This window comes from Accipiter gentilis, chromosome 8, assembly GCF_929443795.1.
Source record: "Accipiter gentilis chromosome 8, bAccGen1.1, whole genome shotgun sequence".
In the NCBI taxonomy this organism is placed as follows: Eukaryota; Metazoa; Chordata; class Aves; order Accipitriformes; family Accipitridae; genus Astur; species Astur gentilis.
Window position 1 is genome coordinate 37033761 of NC_064887.1, and position 22549 is coordinate 37056309.

General features: G+C 46.8%; 1 protein-coding gene across 13 annotated transcripts in view; it reads left to right on the plus strand.

Moving 5' to 3' along the window:
- Positions 1–22549, plus strand: part of PACS2 (phosphofurin acidic cluster sorting protein 2) — an 84449-nt gene that overhangs the window by 55509 nt on the left and 6391 nt on the right. For 9 of the 13 annotated variants that reach the window (XM_049807834.1, XM_049807835.1, XM_049807836.1 and 6 more), the window contains exons 17-24: positions 2085–2195; positions 4272–4380; positions 6315–6347; positions 11624–11666; positions 15409–15451; positions 16685–16820; positions 20128–20354; positions 22297–22410. In XM_049807834.1, the coding sequence (XP_049663791.1) occupies positions 2085–2195; positions 4272–4380; positions 6315–6347; positions 11624–11666; positions 15409–15451; positions 16685–16820; positions 20128–20354; positions 22297–22410 (816 nt within the window). The remainder of the gene's footprint in view (positions 1–2084; positions 2196–4271; positions 4381–6314; positions 6348–11623; positions 11667–15408; positions 15452–16684; positions 16821–20127; positions 20355–22296; positions 22411–22549) is intronic. The other 4 variants (XM_049807841.1, XM_049807842.1, XM_049807843.1 and 1 more) reach the window with 1 other exon arrangement.

Here is a 22549-nt window from a genome sequence, read left to right on the forward strand (position 1 = left end):
AGGAACTTTGATAATGGAACTGTTTCAGAACTATGAATGCTTTTTAAATGTATTTTAAATATAGAAACTTCTTTAACAGGGCCTTTCCCATAGAAGTCTGCAGTATTTGCTGATCAGATCAAGTGCTTATTTCTGGCCAGCTTTCTGGCAGTTCATTAAAGTGATTGAGGAGCAACCTCTTTTTTCTGACCATCAGAAAAGCACCAAAGACAAAATGGTGACCATGCCATAAATGTCTTAAAGAAAAAGACTTTCTGCTGTTAGCTGCACCTTTGAAGTAGGAATAGTGGAGGTTTTTTCTAAGATGGTTTTACCTTCTTAGTCCACAACTACACGCTGCAATGACGGAAGAGTCAACCTACAGTGGTTTGTTAACAATGAGAAAAGTTTAGTGTCTGTAAGCATCCGTTCTCAGAGATTCAGTCCTACTTCATGCTTCTGTTTCTATGGCTGAAAGACTCCTTTGTCCAAACAAGTGTATAAACAACTGAAAGGGGGCAAATAAAATGGAAGAAAATGTTGGGGGTTATTTTGGCTGTTTGAGGGCTTTTAGCGTTTTATTTAGCTCCATGGATAGAACTTCTTGGAATACCTTGTGTTTAGTACTTGTTTCCAACTGCATCTGTCATGTGCGATTTGTTTTCCCAGCATGTGGGAAAGCTTCTCCAGTGCATGGTGCAGAGCTGTTCCACGTGCACTCTTTAAAACTCCACTGCAAAAGAAATGATGGGTCTGAAAGTAGCCATGATCAGGAGGGTCCAGGAAAGAACTTAGGCCCCTATTTCTAATGACACTGGGGGGAGCTCGGAGAGACCATCTGCTTGAACCTTTTCTGGAAGTCTGGAAATTAGCGCTGGTTTGGAGGACTGAGAAAAGAGGGGGGGGGGGGGGGGGTTCCACCATGAGCTTTATTGGAGGATGCTGAGTATAGTTAAGCAACTGGGGCCTTCTTGGAAGGAGTTGTCAGGTTACCAATTACCAGCTGATGACTCAACTGTTGCAGTCTCTGGAAGTGTGGCTTGATGTAAGAAGTTGGTATGCAGGAAGGATAAAAATAAGCTGATTAGGAGGAACTCTGAGGCCACTTCATGACTGATTGTAAATGTACAGGACTCATGCTGAGCATGACTGAAATGTGGTGACTGGAAAGTGCAATCCTGGCACACCTTTTCTCCTGTGTTGAAAGACTGGAGAGGTAGTTGCAAGAGTGAGTTGTCTGGTATGGGGACACATGTGGCCTAAAATGAAGGTGGCAGATTTTTACTGCCTCCCAGGGCAGAGTTAGTCACTTAAATGCCTTCCCTCTCCTGCTCAGTATAAGTATGAAGTCAGATCTCCATCCAGGGCTGCAAGCGTGGAGGCTGGACACACAAAATTTCTGCAAGAAGGTCTTTCCATGCTCACAGGGGAGCCATAAGGCTTAGCTAGAGCACATGGGTACCTGATGCATATGCCAACATTCACTGGGGACTGTAATCCTTGGACCCTAAATTCTGTCTTTAATTACAGCCTATTTATTGAACTTGTAGCCCTTCTCCACTGATTAAACAAGCCTCCCTGGGTTATTTTTCCTGGTTGGGGACAATTGTCTCTTCTCAGTATTGCAAAACGGCCGTGGTGTGCAAATGATATTTGGAGGAGGGGGTCCGACTCTTCTTGGCAGAGGTGACCTGGCCACAACGTGCGCAGTGCTGCCTGTGGGCAGGAAGGGCTGCTGGGAAAGCTGGTTGCAAAACTGAGAGACTGAGATGGAGAGCTGTAGGGCCTCTGTGTCTTCCAAATCATTTATTTCCTCAGCAGTTTCCCAGTCCTGTTTTCTTTGGCCTCTTTAATTTGGCACGGGGGAAAGGGGGAGGTGTCACTGAAAGATATCAGTGGTGTTGAAGCAGTCTCTCTGCTGGGAAGTCTATTTGCATGCTCTTGTAGAGATGAGCTGGACTAAATTACTTGGTTATAATTGAAGAAATTTATTTCTGGGGTGTCTAGTGTAGTTCTGATTTTGGCATTTAATTCCTTACAGGTGAAAAACACACTTGTGTTCAGTGCTGGGAAGAACAACTGTCATGTTTTCCTTTCTTTCTTAGGCTCTCATCCAGTGGCCAAGTATCTGGGGTCTGTAGATTATAGATACAACAACTTCTTCCAAGATCTAGCCTGGAGGGATCTGTTCAACAAACTTGAAGCACAGACCACTGGTAAGACCATGTGTCTGTGTCTGGCCTGTGTGGGATGAAAGGCTTGAATGAATAATTTTAGCAAAAGTAAAGTAAATAAAAGAGGAAGCAGACAAATGTTTTTGTTCCTCTTTTCTCCTCACTCCACCACATTCCCTTTTCAGATGCTGACCTTTGTGTGTCCTCCACGTGGTGGTTTGCAAACAGTTGTTGGCTCCCAGAGGCACTAGCTGCCTCTGAGTCATGCTGGTTTTACCTAGCTCTCAGCTTTGTTCTTTGATGTGGAGGTCTCACTACCAAGTTTAGTACATTGCTTTCTTTGGCCCTTCAGAAGCTGTCCAGCCTAAAAAATTTGGAAAACTGGAAACTGTGGGAAGATCAACTTCTATTAGTTTTGCATGAAAACGACCTTGACGTTTCTGAAGTCTGCTGGCAGGATCTTTCTCATTAAAAAGGAATTTTGTTCTTCACCAGTGTTGTAACGTGGGAGCTGCCCTAGGTTAGGTCTAGAAGTTCCTGATCTGAGTCTGTTCTAGGCCAGGATAAAGCCTTACTGTGTGTTAAAGTACTAATTTGCTTAAAATATTAATGCTTACGGTCTTTCCATCCGTTCCTTCAAGAACGGAGAGAAACAGGAGAAAGGAGGACTTGCATCTGACATTCAGGGCTATGCGAAGGTTTGAGGCTTGACTAAGGCGTGATGCTCTCATGGCAGCATATTCTGTACAGAAATTTCACTAGAAGGAAAAAGCCTTGGAGTTTTTGGAGCACCATGAGGGTGGAGAGGTTACAGTGTGGTTCTCCTGTTGGAATTGCAGAGTGCCTGAGGCTCCCAAGATGCTCCTGGAAGTCCTTTAGCCATGAGAGGAGGAGAGACCGACCTCTTCACAGGTGATTGTTCAGAGCCTTTTCCAGCAGATGGGAACCTGGCTGGACAAGGCCCTGGGCAGCCTGTTCTGAAGGTGAAGTTAGCCCTGCCTGGAGCAAGAGGCTGGACTAGAGATCTCCTAGTGTGCCACCCAACCTACGCTTTTCCTTGATTCTAAGCTTGTGGAAGAACAGATGACTGGAACTGGTTTCTTTTAATTCCTTGCTGCACTTGAAATGCAGACAAATGTCAATACAGACTTGATTTTTGTGTCTGGGTTAGGAATACTTCATTAGCTGTAGAAATCCAGCTCAAGAGCTGTATCTGTTCTTTAGTTGGTTGTATGCTGCAGCCCTTAGTTATTTGACTGCATGCTATGAAGAAAATGCAACCTCATTTTTGTGCAGTCCAGACCTTGCAGATTCTCCATTTTCATCTGTGCAGTGAGAAGAATGGCCTAAGATCATCTGGCAAAGACTCATAGCTCTTCACAGTTCACTGTTCAGATACAAAGAGTCTGGGTTAAAATGCCCATCAAGGTATGGAAGTGCCTGGTGAAGGTCACTTATGTTCCCTTAATCTCACAGTTGAGGCTCTTTGCTTGAAAGCAAAGAAATATGGAAGACATTTAGGAAATGTCTTCCTGTCAACTTGGATCAAACACAATCTCACAGATCTGAAGCATACTTGCTGCTACACATGTGATCTTTGTGCTCTTCCTACCATTGCGTGGCTCTCGGTCTTTTCAGTTAACTCAGCAAGGCCATGAGTTCATTATGAAATCAGGTAACTCAAATGTTGGTGTGAGCAGAGCAGCTTGCCAAGGCCCTGGGAGAGATTGCTAGGCACTTTCTTCAGCAGATACCATCAGTCAAGGTGTAAAAAAGTCTAAAGCTGACTGTGGGCAGGTACACATTTTCAAAGACAAGCATTTTAACAAATGTAAAATAACCATAATACTTAAGTCAATAATGCTGTGTACAGATGTCTGTGTATCTAGTGTGCCTTCCTAATGTTTTTACCTTGGTGCTCTCATAGGATGTTTGCTTTTGGTCAGGCAGCTTTACAATGCTCTGGGATAGGCTGCAGAGCTTCCTTTGGAAGATGCAGTTCAAATGCAGCTGGCTGGGTAGGGTTACCATCAGCTGCTTGGCTGAGCAAATGGAGGACAGTGCTGGTGATGGTCTGAGAAGTCACTTAAATTATTTTCTCTCTTTGTTCTGTTGCAGTTCCAGAAACACCTGATGTTGTCTCCAGGATAACGCAGTATATAGCAGGGGCAAACTGTGCACACCAGTTGCCCATTGCTGAAGCAATGCTGACATACAAGCAGAAAAGGTATGTCACTAATGTAATACTGACTTTTCCAGAGCGCGCATCAGGTTGAAAGCGAAGTGCTTTTCTCATCTCCTGTCCCAGCAGTTTTAAAATCACTCCAAGTTGTAAACACCTTCGGAGCCTTACAGTAGCCTGCAGCTAGTGATGTGTCCCACTTAGATAACCGTGAATCTCAACAATGTGGTTACTTTAAGTGCAGGGATTTCTTTGAAGATCTGAGAGGTTTGGGGAAGTGGGGACTAGGCAGGGTGGGGAATGGACAGATTATATCTGTTTAGGTTCTGGAGACCTCTTACCACAGAGACCTCTCTTTTACCACGGAGACCTTAGGTGTGTAAGACTGGACTGAGGCAGTCCCCCTCAAACTATCTTCTAGAAGACCTGGCCTTTTTACATTGGTGTTGAGGGAACTGAAACCCTTTCTTTTTGGAGTGTAAATAGCAGAGCTTCTCGCAGGAGAGACAAAATCCTTGTTGATTGGCAGATGCAGGCTACCAGGACTCCTACTGGGGAGGGCTGACATTCACCAGGTTTTATTTCAACTTCTCTTAAGGGATAAGCAGCCTGTAGGAGGGAGGATTGGGGTCTGAAAACAAGATTCAGAAGTATGTAAAGCCTCATGTGGCTGTGGTCCAGGAAGAAGAGTAACTGTCACTGAAAGGTAGTGATGCACTGTTTCTGAGGCACAGAGGAGAATAATAGACTCCAACTCACACCCCAATAATTCCTGAGAGCAGGACAAACACTCAGGTCATGTAATTAATTTTTCTCTATTAGGGACTAGCACTCTCCTATGAGGCATGGATGATGTTAATTACTACCCTTCCCATGTTATATCTGATGTTTCATTTTTGGTCCATTAACATCCCACATTGGTGCCTCCTTTGCTTAAGAACTGGGAGGGATTAAAGGTGTGGGTGGAGTCGCTTTTTTTCCCTCTTTCTGGAAATGCTTATTGTATATTGCTCTTCCATTCCTGTGTCTGCTCTATGTTACTTTTGCAGAAATGATTCAGTAAAATTTAGCCGATTCCTCATGCATTCCTAGGGAAAATATTTGCAGACTGACTAGTCCATTAAAAAGAGTACACTCATTTTGTGTATTTGTGAAGTTCTGTAATGTTAACCTGGTAAAGGTGAAGTTTGGAGAGCCACACAATACTTGAAACTCTTTGCTTCAATCTGGTTTTGGTGTGAAGACTTGCATTAGTTACCACTACGGAGTTCAGACACCCTTAGTGCAGTGTGAACTCCTTCTGATGGCTGCCTTGTTATTTCTCTGCACCCTGTGGTTGCTGGGTTCTGCACTGGTCTCCACTACCTTCTTCATTCTGTTACAGGTTAATTTTTGTTATTAACACACATTTAATCATTTTGAGTTTCTCATGTGCCCAAAAAGGTCAGTTTGGTACTTTGCTGAAAAATATCTGAAATGTACTTCAGCAACACATGCACTTAGCCCTCCCAGCAGTGTGCATGGCCACTTTACCAAGCCGGTCTGATCCATTTGGATTTTAGACCCTTTGGACTTGGTGGTGCCATGCCAGAAGCTGTTGATAGGTTTAAATCAGGTTCAAGCCCTGAAGAAGGTTACTTGGAAGAGAGATAGCTGAGACTTTTAGTCAGACTCGTGGCATAGCCTCTTCGTATCTCTGTTGTGTCTGCTTTAAAACAACTTCTACTTTCAGCTAAGTACCCCATGAACGAACAGGAGAGCGAGTGAGAGGAACAAGCTCTCCCATGGAGGGATGGGCAGTTATCTCCCTGTGTGGCTTTCTTTAGAAATGCAATTCTCTGTCATTTTCAGCAGCTTAGGAAGGATATTGTGAAAAACAACACAGAAATTGTTTCCATTAGCACTATGTAAATGAATGCATCACTTTGTTGTAAGTATAATAACATATTTATCTTTTTCTTTGGTTGCTTTCTGAAAAGGAAAAAGAGCTTTCATTTTGATTTTACCATAAGGTATCGGTTCCTTTTAGGTTCCCTATCCCATCTCCTATATCTTTTCCCCCATGAATTGGTCTTTTGTGCCTTGTTTAACAGTTCCTGCAGGTCTGGGATGCACAGTTTGTGCTTTAGGTTAAATTCTGCTTGCTGCTTTGAAACTATGGCATCTGCTGGCAGAACGTATTGTTGAAAATGACTGCTCTGCCTTTGGACCACACATACGGGTTCCCAGGATGTAGATTGAATGGGAATGAAGTTATTGAGAGTAGCTTTGAGCAGTAAAACATGGAGAAGGTAGGGTTTTTTCTTCCCTTCGTCCTAGCCACCAGAGGATACAGTGTAGCTCCAAAAGGATCACCAATGAGCAAAGACTTTTCAGTTCCCATCTGTTGGAACTGGAGTGCTGTAGGTGGCACTCAGTGGCTCAGGTTAGCATTCAGCTGTGCAGTATCCAAGTGCAGACCACCAAATCTTCTCCCTGTAATCAAAAAACTGAGGACTAGCCTCTTACTGGCAGGCTATCGCAAATGCATGGGACTTCACTGAGCTTAAGAAAGAGGAGACAGATGTATGCTAGCAGTGGATTTGTGCTCTCTGAGCTGCCTCTAAGACCCCCTTGCTCTGCAGGGTCCCCTGCTTCGAATCACATGGTTACTGGACATTGTTTATTTTGTCCTCAGTTCACAAAGTTACTGCAACGCCATGACCCTCGAGGCCAGAGGTGAATGGCTTCTCTAAGGCCAGATTTCAAGGCAGTGGTCCGTGTAGAAACAGCAGCACTACCTACAAACTCATTGCAAGACAAATCTCCCAGTATCCTAGCATTTGCTCTGTTAAACAAGCTCTAGTGGTCCAAGGAAAGCCAAACCAGCGTTTAGGACATAGCTGTATGTGAGCTGCTTTATAATTTTATTGCCAGCTGTGCCTATTTTGACTTACCTCCGCTCTCCTTCCTGTCCCCTTGTTCTGTTTGTCATGGCGAAAGGTTGGCGCATGTACTGCCTGTGATGGACTGTAATGGTGCAAAAGCTTTGTCCCATTCTTTTGGAGCATCTGCTGACCTTACCTGAAATCAAGGGGGCTGGCAATGAGGAAGGGGTTCAGGAAGGAAATGAATTGCAATTTCAGCTCCTCTGCGTTACACTGGGTGACTGACTTTGTTTGTGAGCACTGGGAGAGTTACTGGTTACTGAATTGTCAAGAAACACTGCAGTCCAGGCAGCAACTGGGGAGCTAAGACCATGGTGGCTGAGGTGGGCCTCTCACTAGGAGGGGTGTATCATCAACACTGATACCTCTCTGCATTGCTTTCTTGAATGAAACCTTGTAGTATTTGGGATCTGAGACTCAACAGACAATCATTCCCAGTGTAGCTGGATTGCTGATCAGTTCTGTGAACCTGTGCTGGTGTCACCCACTGTAATTCAGCGTCCAGCACAGCTCCTGCTATGTGGTGTCTGGATAGCCCTTGCACAAATCTGGGGAGCACCTTGACTGTTGGAAATAAAAGCATTGCTTGCTTGTCAGGGTGAGGGCTGGGTAATTTCCTACCTAGTTACACATTTACCAAAAGCTCTTCACTCTTGTGAGTTGTAGAGCACTTCCCCAACTCTTGTTCCATGGACCACAAGTGCCTTGGGTTGGAGGGTTCCTGGGCAATAGGAAGCAGGGATAACGCTGGTTTCTGCCTGCTGCGTGTCTCTGAGGCTCTGCAGGGCAGTGGCTAGGCAGAGTCCAGATCATTTCTCCAAGTGCTGCTTCTAAAACACACCCTGCAGCAGTTGCTGAACATGAACACACTGGTGAAGATGGACCCGGTCCCTCCTCTGGCTCAGCAGTGCCCATGTTATCTGGCTGGTTGTTGCATGAACCTCCTTGGGCAGCTGGTAGAAATGTAACAGGAGTTTACTTGTGCCCCTTTCCTGGCAGAGCAGTGCAGCAGAGGAGAGTAAAGGCTCAAGAAATGCTCGATGTCCTATTGAGTACGTCTAGCCTGCTGTAGGAACATGAAGGCTGCTGGACAGGAGTTTCATGGGGAAGCAGAGAGACGACTCATCTGATGTGTCATGGAGACCTGGAGTTACTTTGTCCCTTTGTTTGGTTTGACCACTGGAGACTTGGTGGAACAGGGACAGTGAGCCAGCACACAGCTACAGTTTCCCAGTGGGAAGGACAGATGCTTCGTACCAAAGATGAACCTTGGAGATCTGTTGGTAGTGCCTGGCCTGAAATGGCTTAGAGGCCTGCTAGTCCTTCGGTGATAAAAGTCCTCTCTTTCCTGTTGCCCCCCTGCAGGACTTGTCTGGAATAAAGGTAGTACCTGAGACCTTCCTGCTAGGAAATCACAGGTGTTTGGCTTCATTTGAATCTGGTTTGGGATGCTTAAATTTTAAATGAAATCTTAGTTAAAGGCTAATAACCGGCATAACTGCTCTAAGTGATTATTCAGTCCCCCTTACTGTAATATCTGAGTGCTTTGCAGCTTAGTTTGTACTTTGCCCCAGAAGGGAGATTATTCCTTCCCTTTGTCAGGTGGGTGACTCCTGGTGATGTGGTAGCTTCTCCTTTCTAAGAGTCCTAAAACATAAATCTGGCTAGATGTCTTTGTTCAATCTGAATTAATTTCTTGAGCTAGGGAGGGAGCCTGCAAGTCCATTTCTGGACAGTTCACCTTTGAAGGACTTAACTGCAGGTGGATGGATTTTGCCCAAGCAAAAATAGTAATTAGACAACTCTCTATTCCAGATAAAGATTTTCTTTCTAGCCTCTCTCCATAGGTCTGGTTTTTGTTTTCCCCCAGAATTTGGTTTTTTTTTGTTTTCCCCAGAATTACAGAGGTGAAGTATCAATAACACTGTTAAAAATCACAAAGCAGGGTCAGGTCTGGCTTTAAATTATAGCTGAGATACCAGGGCCTTCAGAAGCCCTATGGATAAAACCAATACCTTGGACATCACTATGGGGGTTAAAACCTCTGCAGCCTGGGAATCTGTGCAGCTTAGGTAATAAGGGGGAGCTGCTTTTCCAGGCACAGAGGATATTGTAGTTGCAGGGCTGTGGTAGGAGGAATAGAAGAGACAGTTACCAAGGTGAAAGGATTCTGGATTAATATTTGGCATCCTGAAGGATAAGAATCAAGAAAGAGCATGAAAGAGGAAGTCGAGAACAAGCATGGTCATCTCATCTTTCCTTTCATCCACATGAAGAGCAACTGTTTTGATAAGCTGCATTTTCAGAGGCACATGTGCAATATCAGAGTTCCCAAGAGGACTTGTGACAGGACTAGACTAGCCGAGCTGAAATTCAGCTGGATTGCTTCAGGAACAGTCTGTACGTCATTGTGAGCTGTGATAAATGGTGACTGAAGCAAATGATTTATTTCAGAATTGCCCCTGAGCTCTCCTCAGTGGGAGTCTGAGCTCCCAGGGGAAACAAGAATGAGTTTTCTGCTGGAAGCAGGCATGGTTTCATTTTTTTGAAAGCTTGGAGCAAAGCCGTCCAGTAGCTGAGAGGTGACTAGGCAACCGTTGTGCTTCCGTTGGTCAGCAGGACTCACTTCTGCCTGCTTCTCAGCCCATGGAACTGAAGAAATGAGAGGAAAGCTGAGCCTCTGTTATGTGCTTCTCCTAACAGCTCTGTGGGTTTCTCATTTCCCTTTGCAAAGCTGGAGCTGGAAATGTCATGTTCATAGGAGACTTATTTGTTGGGGGCCCTCCAGCTGCGTTTGGAAAGCTGTGACCTTTCTGGCTTCCAACACAGAATCAGGCCTTGGTCATTTTGTCATATGCTTTGGGGGAAGAATGAAGGTGCAGTGCCTGAGGTTGTGAGGTAGGAAGGGAGCAAAGCCCCTGGCTTTGCCTTAGAGATGAGTTAGCAGAGCTGAGCCAAAGCACGAGGCTATTTGCAAAAGCACGCTGCTTTGGACCAAGAGGGAGCTCAGGCTGAGTTGTGTTTGCTTGTAGTTCTATGCCATTATTTCCATAGGGCTTAGAGGAAACCGTCTGGCCCACACTAATCACACCGTGGTTGGCAACCTTTGTGCGTTTGGCGCATTTCTGATCTGTGCTGGAAACAGCACAGAAATACCTGCTTTCCTGAAGTATTTGTGCTGCATCCAGCAATATTCTAGATGAAGGCAATGCTGGATGTTTTTTCTGTGAACATTGCAGTGCTCCAAGCAGTGAGGGATGCACAAAAAGAGAAACATGGGAAATCTCGGTGTTTGTCTGCTTCCTACCTGTTTCCTGTGCTTGGCTATTGAGAAACGTTGTGTGTCTTGCCTGTGCAGTCACTTCCAGTGCTGAACTGTAATTCCTCCAAACATGTGGATGTGCTCCTGCAGTTCTCTCCTCACCCTGTGGGTCTTATCTTCTTCTCTGTCACCCTTCAAGGGAGCAGTGGCTCTGCAGGCCCTCCCAGCCTGCCTTCCTCCTCACTCAGGTCTTCCCCCTCTTGTCTTTGTTGAGTCTCTCCCTAATTCCTGCTAGGTTTGACTGTGGCCTTCATTGCTGGCCCTTCTCCACCCGTTGGGTTCTGAATCCTGGGCAGGGCCACAGCAGGAGGGGGTGATGCCTTCCTGCTTTCAAAACGTGTGTAGTGTTGTCTTCAGCTGTTTCTGGGACATGGTGTGCATTTTGTTGAGTTTGGTTTAGGTGTTTGCTGTTCTCGACTTGGTGTCCTGATCTACCTGGTGTGCTCTGGTGCCTGACCTCTCTAGTGTGCCTGTCTAAGGGACTGCAAGCTCCCAGTGGCAGGGAACATGTATCTGTGTGCGTGAGCGTGTGTGCGTGTGTACATATTTGCTAGTGCTATACAAATAACCACGTGTCACGGCTTGTAACCCCGCGGCAGGCTAACTGCTTTAGCGATGCTGGGATATGCAAGGTATGGCACATGACTCCAAAGGTGGGACGCGTGAAGGCCATGCGTGCAGAGTGCTTCAGGTACTAGTAAGTAATGCACAGTTCTCCGTGTTGTTGTGGCACAGATCCATTTCCTTGCAGCAGGAGGTCGTGTGTCTGTAATGACTGCCATGCCATTAAAGCATGTTTCTCTGTCAAGCGTGAGGGAGGGAGGAAGAGACCTTTCCCCTGAGAGATGTGCCGAAAGCTGCGTGCTGTTCCCCACCCATGCAGATTCTTAGCGTGCTGGCAGGGGGCCTTGAGAGGAGACATTGGACTGGCGCTTGCATACTGTCCGTCCCTGCTGCATGCTTGAATGCAACATATAAAGTGAGTATTGTGCCTGGTGTGGAAGCAAGCTGTTAACAACTCTTTTCTCTTTGCCTCTAGCCCTGACGAAGAATCTTCACAGAAGTTCATTCCCTTTGTCGGGGTGAGTGTTACCTTAGTTATGCTGCCTCAAGCCAGCTAGAATATGTCCACAAGTGTTAATCCAAACTTACCTGGTTTTTGGGGTAGAGCAGGAGTGCTGTGTGCTCTAAGGTAGAATGTCAGCATGAACATCTGATGGTTGGATGCAACTGCCTGGTACGTAAGCAAACCTCTAAGATCCCTCAACAAACTATAGGGTGTATTTTACTGTCCTGGCAGCTGGCTCTGGGCAGCTCTGTGCTGCATGCATGCCTGCCAGCACTGAAGCAGGCACTGTGGCCTTCCTATTGCCTTGTTCATTCAGTACAGAGAGGGAAGCATGACACTGAAGTGCTCTGATCCACAGCCTGCCTTTGCTGTAAACCAAAGCACATAGGTGGTGGAGAATTGCTGCTGGGCCACGTGCAGAGGAAGGTGGTGTGTTCCTGGAAACCTGATCTCAATGTTGCTGTGCCTAGCATTGTGCTGGGTGATTGATTTGGCCAAATATGCTATTCCAGTGTCAGTCCTCTGTGTGCTTGTCATGAATGGTGTCTAGTCCTCTTAATATCTCATCCACTCCTGGGAAGTGGAGAGTACATCCCACCAGGGAGATAATTTATACCATTATTAAGTTTGAGTTCGGGGCGGTAGCTGTTTAATGCATTTTATTATGTGAATATGTATTTGGGATAGTAGTCCCTGACTTTTCCTTCTGTCTTATCTTAATGTTCCCAGCTCAGGTGGTCAAGTGCAGAGAGTATCTAGGCAAGGATGTGTTTGTGCTTCTGTCAGTGTATTTTGCACACTGTGTACTTTGCCTTTTCTAGCTTCCCTCCCCTTATTTAATCATGTTCTTCTTTAAGTTTTAGTATAAAGTCATTGACCTACAGCCAAAAGGATATCCCCTGACTGCTCTTGAGCTACTGGATGTCTTCTCCACAGTTTTTGCTGCTCTCTTGTAGCTTCTCTTTCTTGCATGCTGGTTGTGTTGTTCCGTCTTCCCTGTGTTAAGCTGACTTGTGTGTGTTCCCGTTTGTATTCCTGTCAGTGCGTCAGAGCTAATCTAAAATCCCAAGGCATTTAAAGAGCTTAGTCTCTCTTGCCCGCGGGCTGACCCTGCTTTCACTGTGGTGTCTCTTTGGAGTGACAGTCTCTCTCTGCAGTGTTCCTGAGATGACAATCTACTTTTGTTTGTTGAAGGAAAGATGTCTTCTGCAAAAGAGAAGACATATCTTCCCCATTTGTTCCCTGCTGATGAACTGCGATTGCTGGTGAAGAATTGTTGTTATGAAACACCTGTTTCACCTTTCCCAATAACATGAAAAGTCCAGAAGAGCTTGGAAGCTCCTGGACTTGTCTCACTATAGCTGCTAGGCTCTGCAAAGCTTTTTTCAGGGCTGATTTAGTTCAGTGCTATGTGCATGCAAATGGGACTCAGTGTTTGTCCAGTTGCTCTAAAGTGATCATTGTCCTGACATTAGCAATGCGTTTCCAGTCTGGATTTGATTATCTGAAAGTGGGAAGAGTGAACAGCTCTGTTGTGTGCATAACACTGCTACCCCCCGTCAAAAAAACTTGCCTTGAAAGCACAGACTGACTTCCTATGCTGCCTGGTGCTGAGGGTCAAATCAATGCTGCTTATTCTTGCTTTTGAAGTGTTCCTGACACAGTAATTCCACATGATCACATCTGAAAAGATTCTGAAAGGCCAATTGCAGGTGTCTTACAAAGTCTGAGGCTGAACATGAACACCGAAGCTCTTTCCCTCAGCTGCAGCCTGCTTGGAGCTGTTGGCCAAGGAAGAGAGGGAGCCAGCGACGTTTGACTTTGTGACTCCTGATGTTAGCTGGACTCTGTTGGCTTTTAGGGTGCAAGAACTGATGTCCTGCAGCTGGATTGTGCAATTTTTGAGCCAGAAGCAAGCAGGGCAGTGCTGTGCTGCTCAGTTGGGTTCTGAAGTGTTGGGAGCAGAGCCTGACAAGGGGCCAGTCGCACATGAAAGGGTTGGGTGGTGAGGCTGCATAGTTGTGCACCTGTGTTGCACCGACAGCCAGTTGCCAGGAGAGTTAACAGCATGTGCCTCCTTCCTGAAGGGAAAGGAGGCTGGCTGCTGCAGAGTTCCTGCATGGAGGCATTGTTGTGACTGCAGCAGTCTCAAGAACCTCCCTCAGTGGAGGGAAGGGAAAGTGTTTAACCTTGTCTTCCTCCCATGTGTCTGAACTCAAGCATCTTCAGTCAGCCAGCAAGGGGGAAAAGGCCAGAAGAGATTTCCTGTCTGGCTTGCAGATCAAGGTGGCTGTAGGCAGTTTTCTGTGTTGCTTGTTCTTCCCCTAACTCTTCCACCTCACCTCCTCTTGCTTACAGCTAGTTACAGTCTGTGAAATATATTCTTGGCGTTTAACACATACAGCACAAATGGCTGCTGGACTCCAGAGCCTGATTTGTTGCCCTTTGCGTGCAGACTGGCCAAACTGAGCTGCAGCCGCCTTCTCCCAAGCCAGTCCCCCCTCAGGGAGCCTCTGCACACACTGTTGAGTTCACAATGTTAGCTCCAGTCTTGGAAAAGCCAGAGCATCCACAAGAAAGCCTGACAGCTCTCCAAGATCTAGTGTTGAGCATACACGCCCCCCACTCCGAAGTAGGTCCTTTTTCTTGATCCTATAGCACAGAAATGTGCTCCCTAGAGATGTGGTCTAGATATGGTCATGTCTGAACTTAACGATCTTCTGTTTTCAAACTAAATAGACTGCATGACATCATTTCTCATTCTAAAACAGGTTTTATTGACTTGAGATCCCTTTGCAGCTCTTTCTCATTTGTCAGTGTTTGTATAGGGTAGACATTAGTCCTGGATACAAATTCTTTAAGGACCTTAAGAAGGGTCTTTCCTCTGCAGTGTTGAGAGTAATGACCCCTGTGCACTGTAGCAGATTATCTCTGCAGAAGGTCCCTGCTCTTACATCACCAAGGGTCATTTTATCTTTCTAAGCATAGTGTGTTCCTGGGAGCTTGTGTTTGTAGCATGCTCTGTTCCACAAATTATTGCCAGTGGCATTTATTGTTAACCTAAATGTACTAGCTGGTGGTTGGCCATATCAGAACACATTTGTATCCTTATTACAGTGTGATTGGGATTGTTCTGACCTGTCCATGTGGTGGTTTATCCATGGCTGTGTCCAGAGGCTTTGCTAGGAGCTTTATCTTCTTTGCTGGACACTTCCCTTGTTTGGAGACCAGAAAACTCCCATCAGAAAGTGTACTTTGTTGCTTTTGTGGTTTCCTAACAAACCCCAACTATGCTGCACCCTTGAAGTGGCTGTACCTGTGCAGTGAAAGCAGTATGTCTGTAATTAGCAGGTGTATCGAAGCAATGCTAAAGGGATATTTATGTTCCTTTCTCCTCCCTGCCCTGTTCCCACAGGTGTCACAGACCAGGCACTGTAGCTGCCATAGCTTGAGTCTGATGGTGGGCTATTCAGAGCTGTGCAGATCTGTAACAGCTCTGTAGGGTCTGTGCTGTCTTTTGTATAGGTCAGGGAAGGGTTGTGAGCTGGTACTACTTGCCTGGACGCTGCTGGGACCTTCCTGGCTCTTAGAAGACCACTTTTTAACAAACTTTAACACTACTGTGACTCCAGTGACAGTGCCAAGGGGGGTGTAGGGATGAGCTTAGTTTGGGGGTTGGGGGTTCACAAAGTTCAGGGAACTCCTGTTGCATAGTCCTCCTCTGCAAAACTTCTCTTCTGTTTTGCCCCCTCTAGGTGGTGAAGGTTGGAATAGTGGAACAATCTTCTGCAACGTCAGGTAACAAGCATCTTGCATGTGCTTTCTGTGTTGTACAGGTGGTGGGAACGTGACTTCACATGCTGAACAAACTTGTCCTTTGCTGATGTCTTGGAGTTTTGTAAGGTGGAATTGGATTTTATTTGCTCCCAGTTCTGCTGCCTTGACTCCCAGCAGCTGTCCGCAGAGAGGCCTTTCTCTTGAAAAGAGGCCCTTTTTCTTGTTACTTTACAAAGAGCTTCAGGCCAGCTGAAATTCCCACACTCTCATCCAGGGAAGCTTCACTCGTATGTGTAAACACCCGTTTTTCTTACGTGTGTTCACAGTGGGGTGGATTCACCACTGTGGTTATTTGATGTTCCTGCTCCAAACCCGGGCAGGCAATTCATCGGAAGTTCATGCCTGTCTCCCTGCACTGGGCTCAATTGCTTAATAAAATCAATCTCAAATATGTGCCTAACACTGGGAACTCCAGGATAGGCAACCAGTTTGCTGATCTGACAACATATTTAGACCCTTTTTGTTTAATAGGTGAGTACAGAACTGATTTACATGATACTGCCTGCTTACACACATAGACTTGGGGCAGTGTTATTTTATCAATGTGAACTTGTCTTCTCCTCCTTCACATGCACTATTAGTCAGGAATATTTTTTTTCCTCATCTGTTGAGATTGTTTCTTATATTGCTTCAGTATTAAACCCAGATTCCTGTGGCCCGGGTTACACATAGGTTTGTGTGTGGATGCACCCCTTCTGTGGGTCACTCCTTGCTGCCACAGTGCTCCCACCATCCTAAAGGGCCAATGTGAAGGGAATGATGCCTTGGTTATGGAGGGTGGAAGCAGACGGAATGGGGAGATCCCTGTGATCAGCTCAGAAGTACTGGATTTTCCAAGAGTCTTAGAGTGGTGCTGCCTTGCAGTGGTTGTAGGGGGAGATTCCCCAGCAGGGATCAATGGGCTGGGCTCTGACTGTGCAGAAGCCTTAAAATCAGCTGGGAGCGAACCCTAGGAGAGCCAGGTGGAGAGCCCAGAGGAGTGTGAATGTCTGGGCCTGCCTCTTACTGAAACATAGAAAGTCCTGTGGTTTAAGTGTGAAAGCAGTCAGAACTGATGGGCTAGCTGATCTCTGGATTGAGTCTGAACAAAACCCGTGCAGCAGGAGTGTGGGCAAGGAGACTGAGCTATTCCAGCGTGCACGTGCTGGGCTGTGGGACAAACCCAGACAAACAGTTTGACTTCTTTTCTGCAAGGTGACTCTGATGACGCAGCTCCCTCGAGCTCCAGTGTCCTTTCTTCTACCCCACCTTCTGTGTCTCCTGCTGTGAAAGAAGCCTCCCCCACACCACCTTCCTCACCGTCTGTCACAGGCAGCTTCTCATCCTCAAGGTAAAGCATGTTTTGTCTCCTTACAGCTCCTTGGCTGTTTTATCTGACATATACATGAGAGAGGAAAACTCTTCTAAAGGAAAATCTATAGCTCTTCTTTCTTCCTCCCTAGCAAACACTTGAAGTTGTTACCTTTCCCCTTCACCTCTTTTGCCTCTGGAGCGACTGTGTCCTTGTTAGCTGACAAGGAGCTAGGGAGGCCAGAGGGGATCTTGCACCCAATGGGAAGGCTGCACTTCTCAAGGGCAGACACATTTGAACTAGTAGAAGGGGCAGCCTTGTTTTTGATAGTCTGGCAGAAACTCTAATTCTCATGAACCATTGTAGCAGTCTGTTTGGGAAGGTTTGTGTTCTATATCTGCTGGTATTTTCCCTTTGAGACTGGATTCTCATGGGGAGATGTGTAGGCAAAAAAAATACTCACCGTAATACATGTGGGTGCTAGCCTAATCCCTCACAGACCTTATGATTTTAAGGACCAAGAGAGTGTAAGGTCAGAGTGACTCTGTGGAATGAGCAGGCTTTTTCTCTGTGAGGGGAGAGCTGACAGTTGTAAGGTGGCATAGTGGAACCGCAATTCCCATTCATGCGTGTGAAAGCATATCAGAACAGCAAGGAGGCAGCACGTGTAGGCAATGTGAAGCTCTAGCTTAGCTGAAATTTTTAGGGGTGAAGGGAGGAAACCCCTAGAAAACTGCCAATAAAGAATTGCCCTGGCCAGAACTCTCATTTTGTTGCTGCACAAAACATTGACGTAGCTGTCTTAATGCTTTGTGTGCAGTTCTGGTACCCAGAAGCACCTGGTGAAGTTAAAGGTTCAGGGGAGTTAACAAGATCAAGGGGACAGAGCAGCAGCCTTGTGAGCAGAGACTGGAAGCACTTGGACTCTGCTGTTTGGGGGAGGAGGGGAAAGTAGTAAGCCACTCAGTTTTGCAAAATCACAGTGGTGGTAAGTTTGTTGAATATTGAACTGTTGTTCACCAAACCTGTGGTACAAGACCTGGGGGCATGCAGTGACACCGGCAAGAGGTCAATTAGAAGGGAGGAAGGAAGGGACTTCTGCACACAGCAGGAAAGGCATTTTGGGACCATGTCTGCTTCTGCTACTTCTGTGGCAGCAGGATCAGGAGATCAAGGAGGGGTTAGGCAAATTCATGGAGAGCAGATCTATTAATGATAGTTCAGGGATGTCCCCTCTAATATCCCTAATCCTGTGATAGTCAGGCTGGGGAAGTCCACGGGAATGCTCTGCAGTTAGAGACTGGGCTCACATGCTCTCCCAAAGCAGCAATCTCCTGCTGTCCCTCTTGGAGACAGAATGGGGACCTTTCCTGCCCACCCCAGAGAGCCCTGTAGGGACCTTTAGCCTTTGACTTCTTAAACTGGCATAAGAGTTCCCTTTTAAGAAGAGGAAATGGAAATGTGGAAGTCCCAGTGTAGCAGGTACCCAGCAACAGGAAGGTGTTAGTGGCTGTTAGCCTGTGCCAGGAGGCCCAGTACCCCAAGTCCCACCTGTTGGCTCCCTGTGGTTTGGTGGCAGGAGAGTCCTTGTCTGTCCCAGGCTGGTCCCAGCAGCAGCTGGCTGGCAGCACAGAGAGCTGGGGGCTGAGCAGGATGTGGAAAGCAGAGCTGACTCTTACATGTGAGCTCTGTGTGGGCTTTCCAAAGGTGGAAGTGGTTTGGGAACCTGTACCCACAAGAGTGTAGGCTATTAAAGTTGTGAGCTGTGAATGTGATATATCTGAAGTTGACACCCAGCTCTAGGAATCTGGTACTTTTTGGTTTCATGCCGTGTGGTAAAATCATCAAGAAATGAGGAAGTTTAGGTTCAACACTGTTCCAGCTTCACTGATTTATATGTGACAGCACAGGGGGTAGAGGGTGACCCAGACTGAAAGATTAAGCCACATGTTTAACTGGCAATGGAACAGAAAATCCTGCCTGGGCATAGTGAACATTAGGATGCTTTGTCTGTACAACTGAGGTGAGAAATGTGATGGAAAGGAGCCTTAAAATCCAAAGCTGCATCTCCAAAACATCATCCTTGAAGAATCTCACTTCTGAAATGACCCTGAGAACCCAAAACCTCATTTTGGTGATTAAAGATGAACTCTGCTTTGTGGTCTGCTTTCAGCTGAATAAATTGCAAAGAAAAGGAGATGATTTGCTGAGAGGCCCTTAATGATGGGATGTCCTTGTTTTACCTTGAGAGTTTCTTATTAGACAGGCAGTGTAGAGGGATGCATATTTCATTCAAAATCACAGATTCATCTTCCTTAACAATTACCATTTCTCAAACAGGGGACACAGACTGGTAGATAAATTAAGTTAGTTTTTTGTCTAGTACTTGCGTTTTATTCAACATTCTGTCATTGTGTAGGAAGAAGTATAGGTTGTCAGTTGTAGGTCGGCTGAATGATAAACCCCTGCTCTGCTTGGGGTTAGCTAGTGAGAGGCAGGGACAGGCAAGGGGTGGAATTTCCCAGGCTGCTCATCTTCTCTTTTCTGGCTCAAGAAAGGCTGGCAGCATGTTTTGGTGACGCACATCTGTTACCACACGATGCGCGGGAGTTTTCAAGAGCAGATCATGTCCTGAAATCTGCTGTTGTTTAGCAAACATCACAGGACTAGCAAAGGATTTTCCCAGTACTGGAATTCCCCAGCACGCAGCAGGGCTGCAGGGCAGATTGCCCCATGCCAACTCCATCATAGACACCTGGGGAGAGCAGAGATCCTGTGTGACCTGGTGGAGCATCTGGACAGGAAGGGAAGCAGCTGATGACAGGAAGAGCTCATGAACATAGGAGATGGAAGCAAGTCAGCGAGACTGGGAACTGCGTGCCTGATGTTCAGGGACCCACTAGCTCTTCGATCACCCCAGTTCAGAGCTGATTTTGGCAGCGTGGCCTTTCTTCCCCACTCAAAGACTGGATGCAATTTGGGCCACCTCAGGGGCTGCCTTTGCTGGTTGGGTCACTGAACTCGGCATCGTGTTAGGAAAGTGCTTGTCTGCTCCTCTTCCGACTGCTCATCCCTGTGGTTGCACAGCAGGTCAGCTTTTCTCAGCTTATTGCAATTCTGTGCTGCCAAACCGATGCCACCATGTAATGTGACCCAGGCTGCATCACTCAGTGATGACTTCTTGTGCTTTTGTGATTATCAGGTTTCACTATGAAACATTGCTGCCTGATTTCCCAGAGAGCCAGGGACCATCTGGTCAGGAACGGCAGCCACTCTGAGAAAAACACAGATGGGGGGAACTCTGCTGGGTGCTGCATGGAAATGACCTTCTTCTCTTGTTTTCCAGCCAGAGCCTCGGTGCTGAGTTGATGGGCCTGCAGGTGGATTACTGGATTGCAGCTCCACCCGTGGACAGAAAGAGAGACCCGGAGAAGAAGGACCCCTCCACTACCAAAAACACACTGAAATGCACTTTCCGGTCCCTCCAGGTCAGCAGGTTACCTGTCAGTGGTGAGATTGCCACCACTCCGACGATGTCCATGACTGTTGTGACAAAAGAGAAGAACAAGAAAGGTAAGGTGGACACATTTACTGTTGCCAAAGGCCAAGGGTGCAATGCTGTTCTCCCTGTTCTGCCACTTCAGGGCTGCCTGACTTGTCAGTCTGGCATTACAGCACCTTAGTCATATTTTTATCCCCCAAATCCAAGTCGGTCTGTAGATAAGTGACTGCATAAGGTGATAGAGTTTGAAAGGGTGGGTCCTCTTTGTGCTGTAAAAAGGGGATCTGTTCACCCTTACAGCTGAACAGCTGAGATGGTATGGCCCAGAAGAACAAAGGTAGGGACAGAGCAAGAACATTTGCGGGTGTCTGTGCGGAAAGACAGGAGGCACGCTGCTCTGGACAGCTTTCCTGTGTTCCTTGTGAGCCTGCTGGTGGTGTTTTGGGATGTTGTATGAGGTAAGAGGCAGCTTTTGTGGCCCAACCACCAGAGTCAGGGCAGACCCTTCAGCCTGTGCAACAGCTCTGTGCTCTGGTGTCTCCTCTGCCACATGACAGAGGTGCAGACAGAGGCAGGACATGCGTGCATCCCATCATGTTGCAGCATGTGGCAGCAGCCCCAGCAGAGACATTTTGCTGGAGCTGACGTGGCATCCTCTTGTTAAAATATTACTGTCACAGCTGGACAAACACACCAGCCAAACCTGCGAAGCCATTGGTAGGTGTGCTTGTACTTACAAGAGGTGTTGTCACTCAGAGCAGGTTTGCAGCAATGTAGGCTCTGCTACAGGAGCTCTTATGTTCTTGTTCATAGTGCTTTGTGGGACAAAAGGAGGTAGAAAAGAAATGCTCTCAGTGCAAAGCCTGATGTTAACTTTTTTCTTTTTTAACCTTATGCTCTTAAACTCATGGCTTTGAGTTTATTTTCTCAAAAGAAACAAAAAAAGGCACTTTAAATGTTGTCAGTAATTCTGTATTTGCTCCTAGCCTTGGTAACATGAAACATAGTAGAAATTGAGAACAGCTCTGCGGCAAAGTATCTTCAAGGAAGCAGCAAGGCAGTTCTGCACTTACATTCACCTGCCAGGAGCTGTCCTTCATGACATCTTACTGCCTATGGGCCTGGGAGTCATTTTTGGTGGAAGCAGGGATTTTGGGGGCTCTGAGAGAAGGTCGACAGAGCCTCCTGGATCAGTGGCTGCAGGACATGGGTGGATAACGCTGCAGCCAGGTCACTACTGGGCCAACATAGCTGTGGCACTGCTGGTACCAGAACTCCCACCCCTGACCCACACCCTTTTTAAGTGGCATGCCTATGGGAGCAGCAATCCTGAGACTCAAAATGTTCACTGCCCAGCCTGGAGCAGTGGTGTTCAACACCACAAGCTTTTGCAGAGCCAGTTTGTACATCTTTGCTCATGCATTTGGACAGTTCTTGGGGAAGTGGACCCCTTTAGGCTCTCCTAATGCCTTCGCTCTCCACCAACTGCCCGTAGTTTGTATTCCCTCCTGCTCTCCAGGCGTCTGTGCAGCCCAGCTCATGTTGGGCCGCTGTTGGTGCAGTAAACCTGCTTGCAGATACATGGGGGGCTGGAGCGCAGTGCTGCCCGGCAGCCGTGTGCAGTGTGTGGGACTCCCCCTAGGTGGTGCGGCCGCCTGGCAGATCCCATCAGCCCAGCACAAGACACAGGCTGGGGACTGCTACAGATGCAGCTGTTTTCCGTGGTGTCCCAGCAGAGCAGCAGGAGTTACCGTGAAGGTGCCCTTTGGGGCCTGGGTTATGAGCTGGGAATGCTTCACGTAGAAACACTTAGGCCTAAGATGTCCATATGCATAGATGATGGTGTTGAGCACTGACACACTCAAACTCCTGCCAAACAGGGGTGATTTTAGGAGTTAAAATTAGAGTTAGAATTTCAGACATGAATGTTTCAATGTAAAAACCCAAACAAGTCTTGGTGCAGCTCCTGTGAGTGGCAGAGACTCACTGTATGCCGCTTTGATTTTCTTCCAGTGATGTTTTTGCCCAAGAAGACAAAAGACAAGGAGGTTGAGTCAAAGAGCCAGTGTATTGAAGGAATCAGCAGGTTGATTTGCACAGCAAAACATCAGCAGAACATGCTGCGTGGTAAGTGCAGCACTTGCATCCCGTTGGGCTCTGGGGCGAGACTCAGCTGCTAGTGTAGTCCTCCAGGGAAAGGGCTGACCTGGTGTCCTGCCCCATGCCCTGGAGCCAATGCAATAGGGGTGTTCTTGGGGAATGGGAT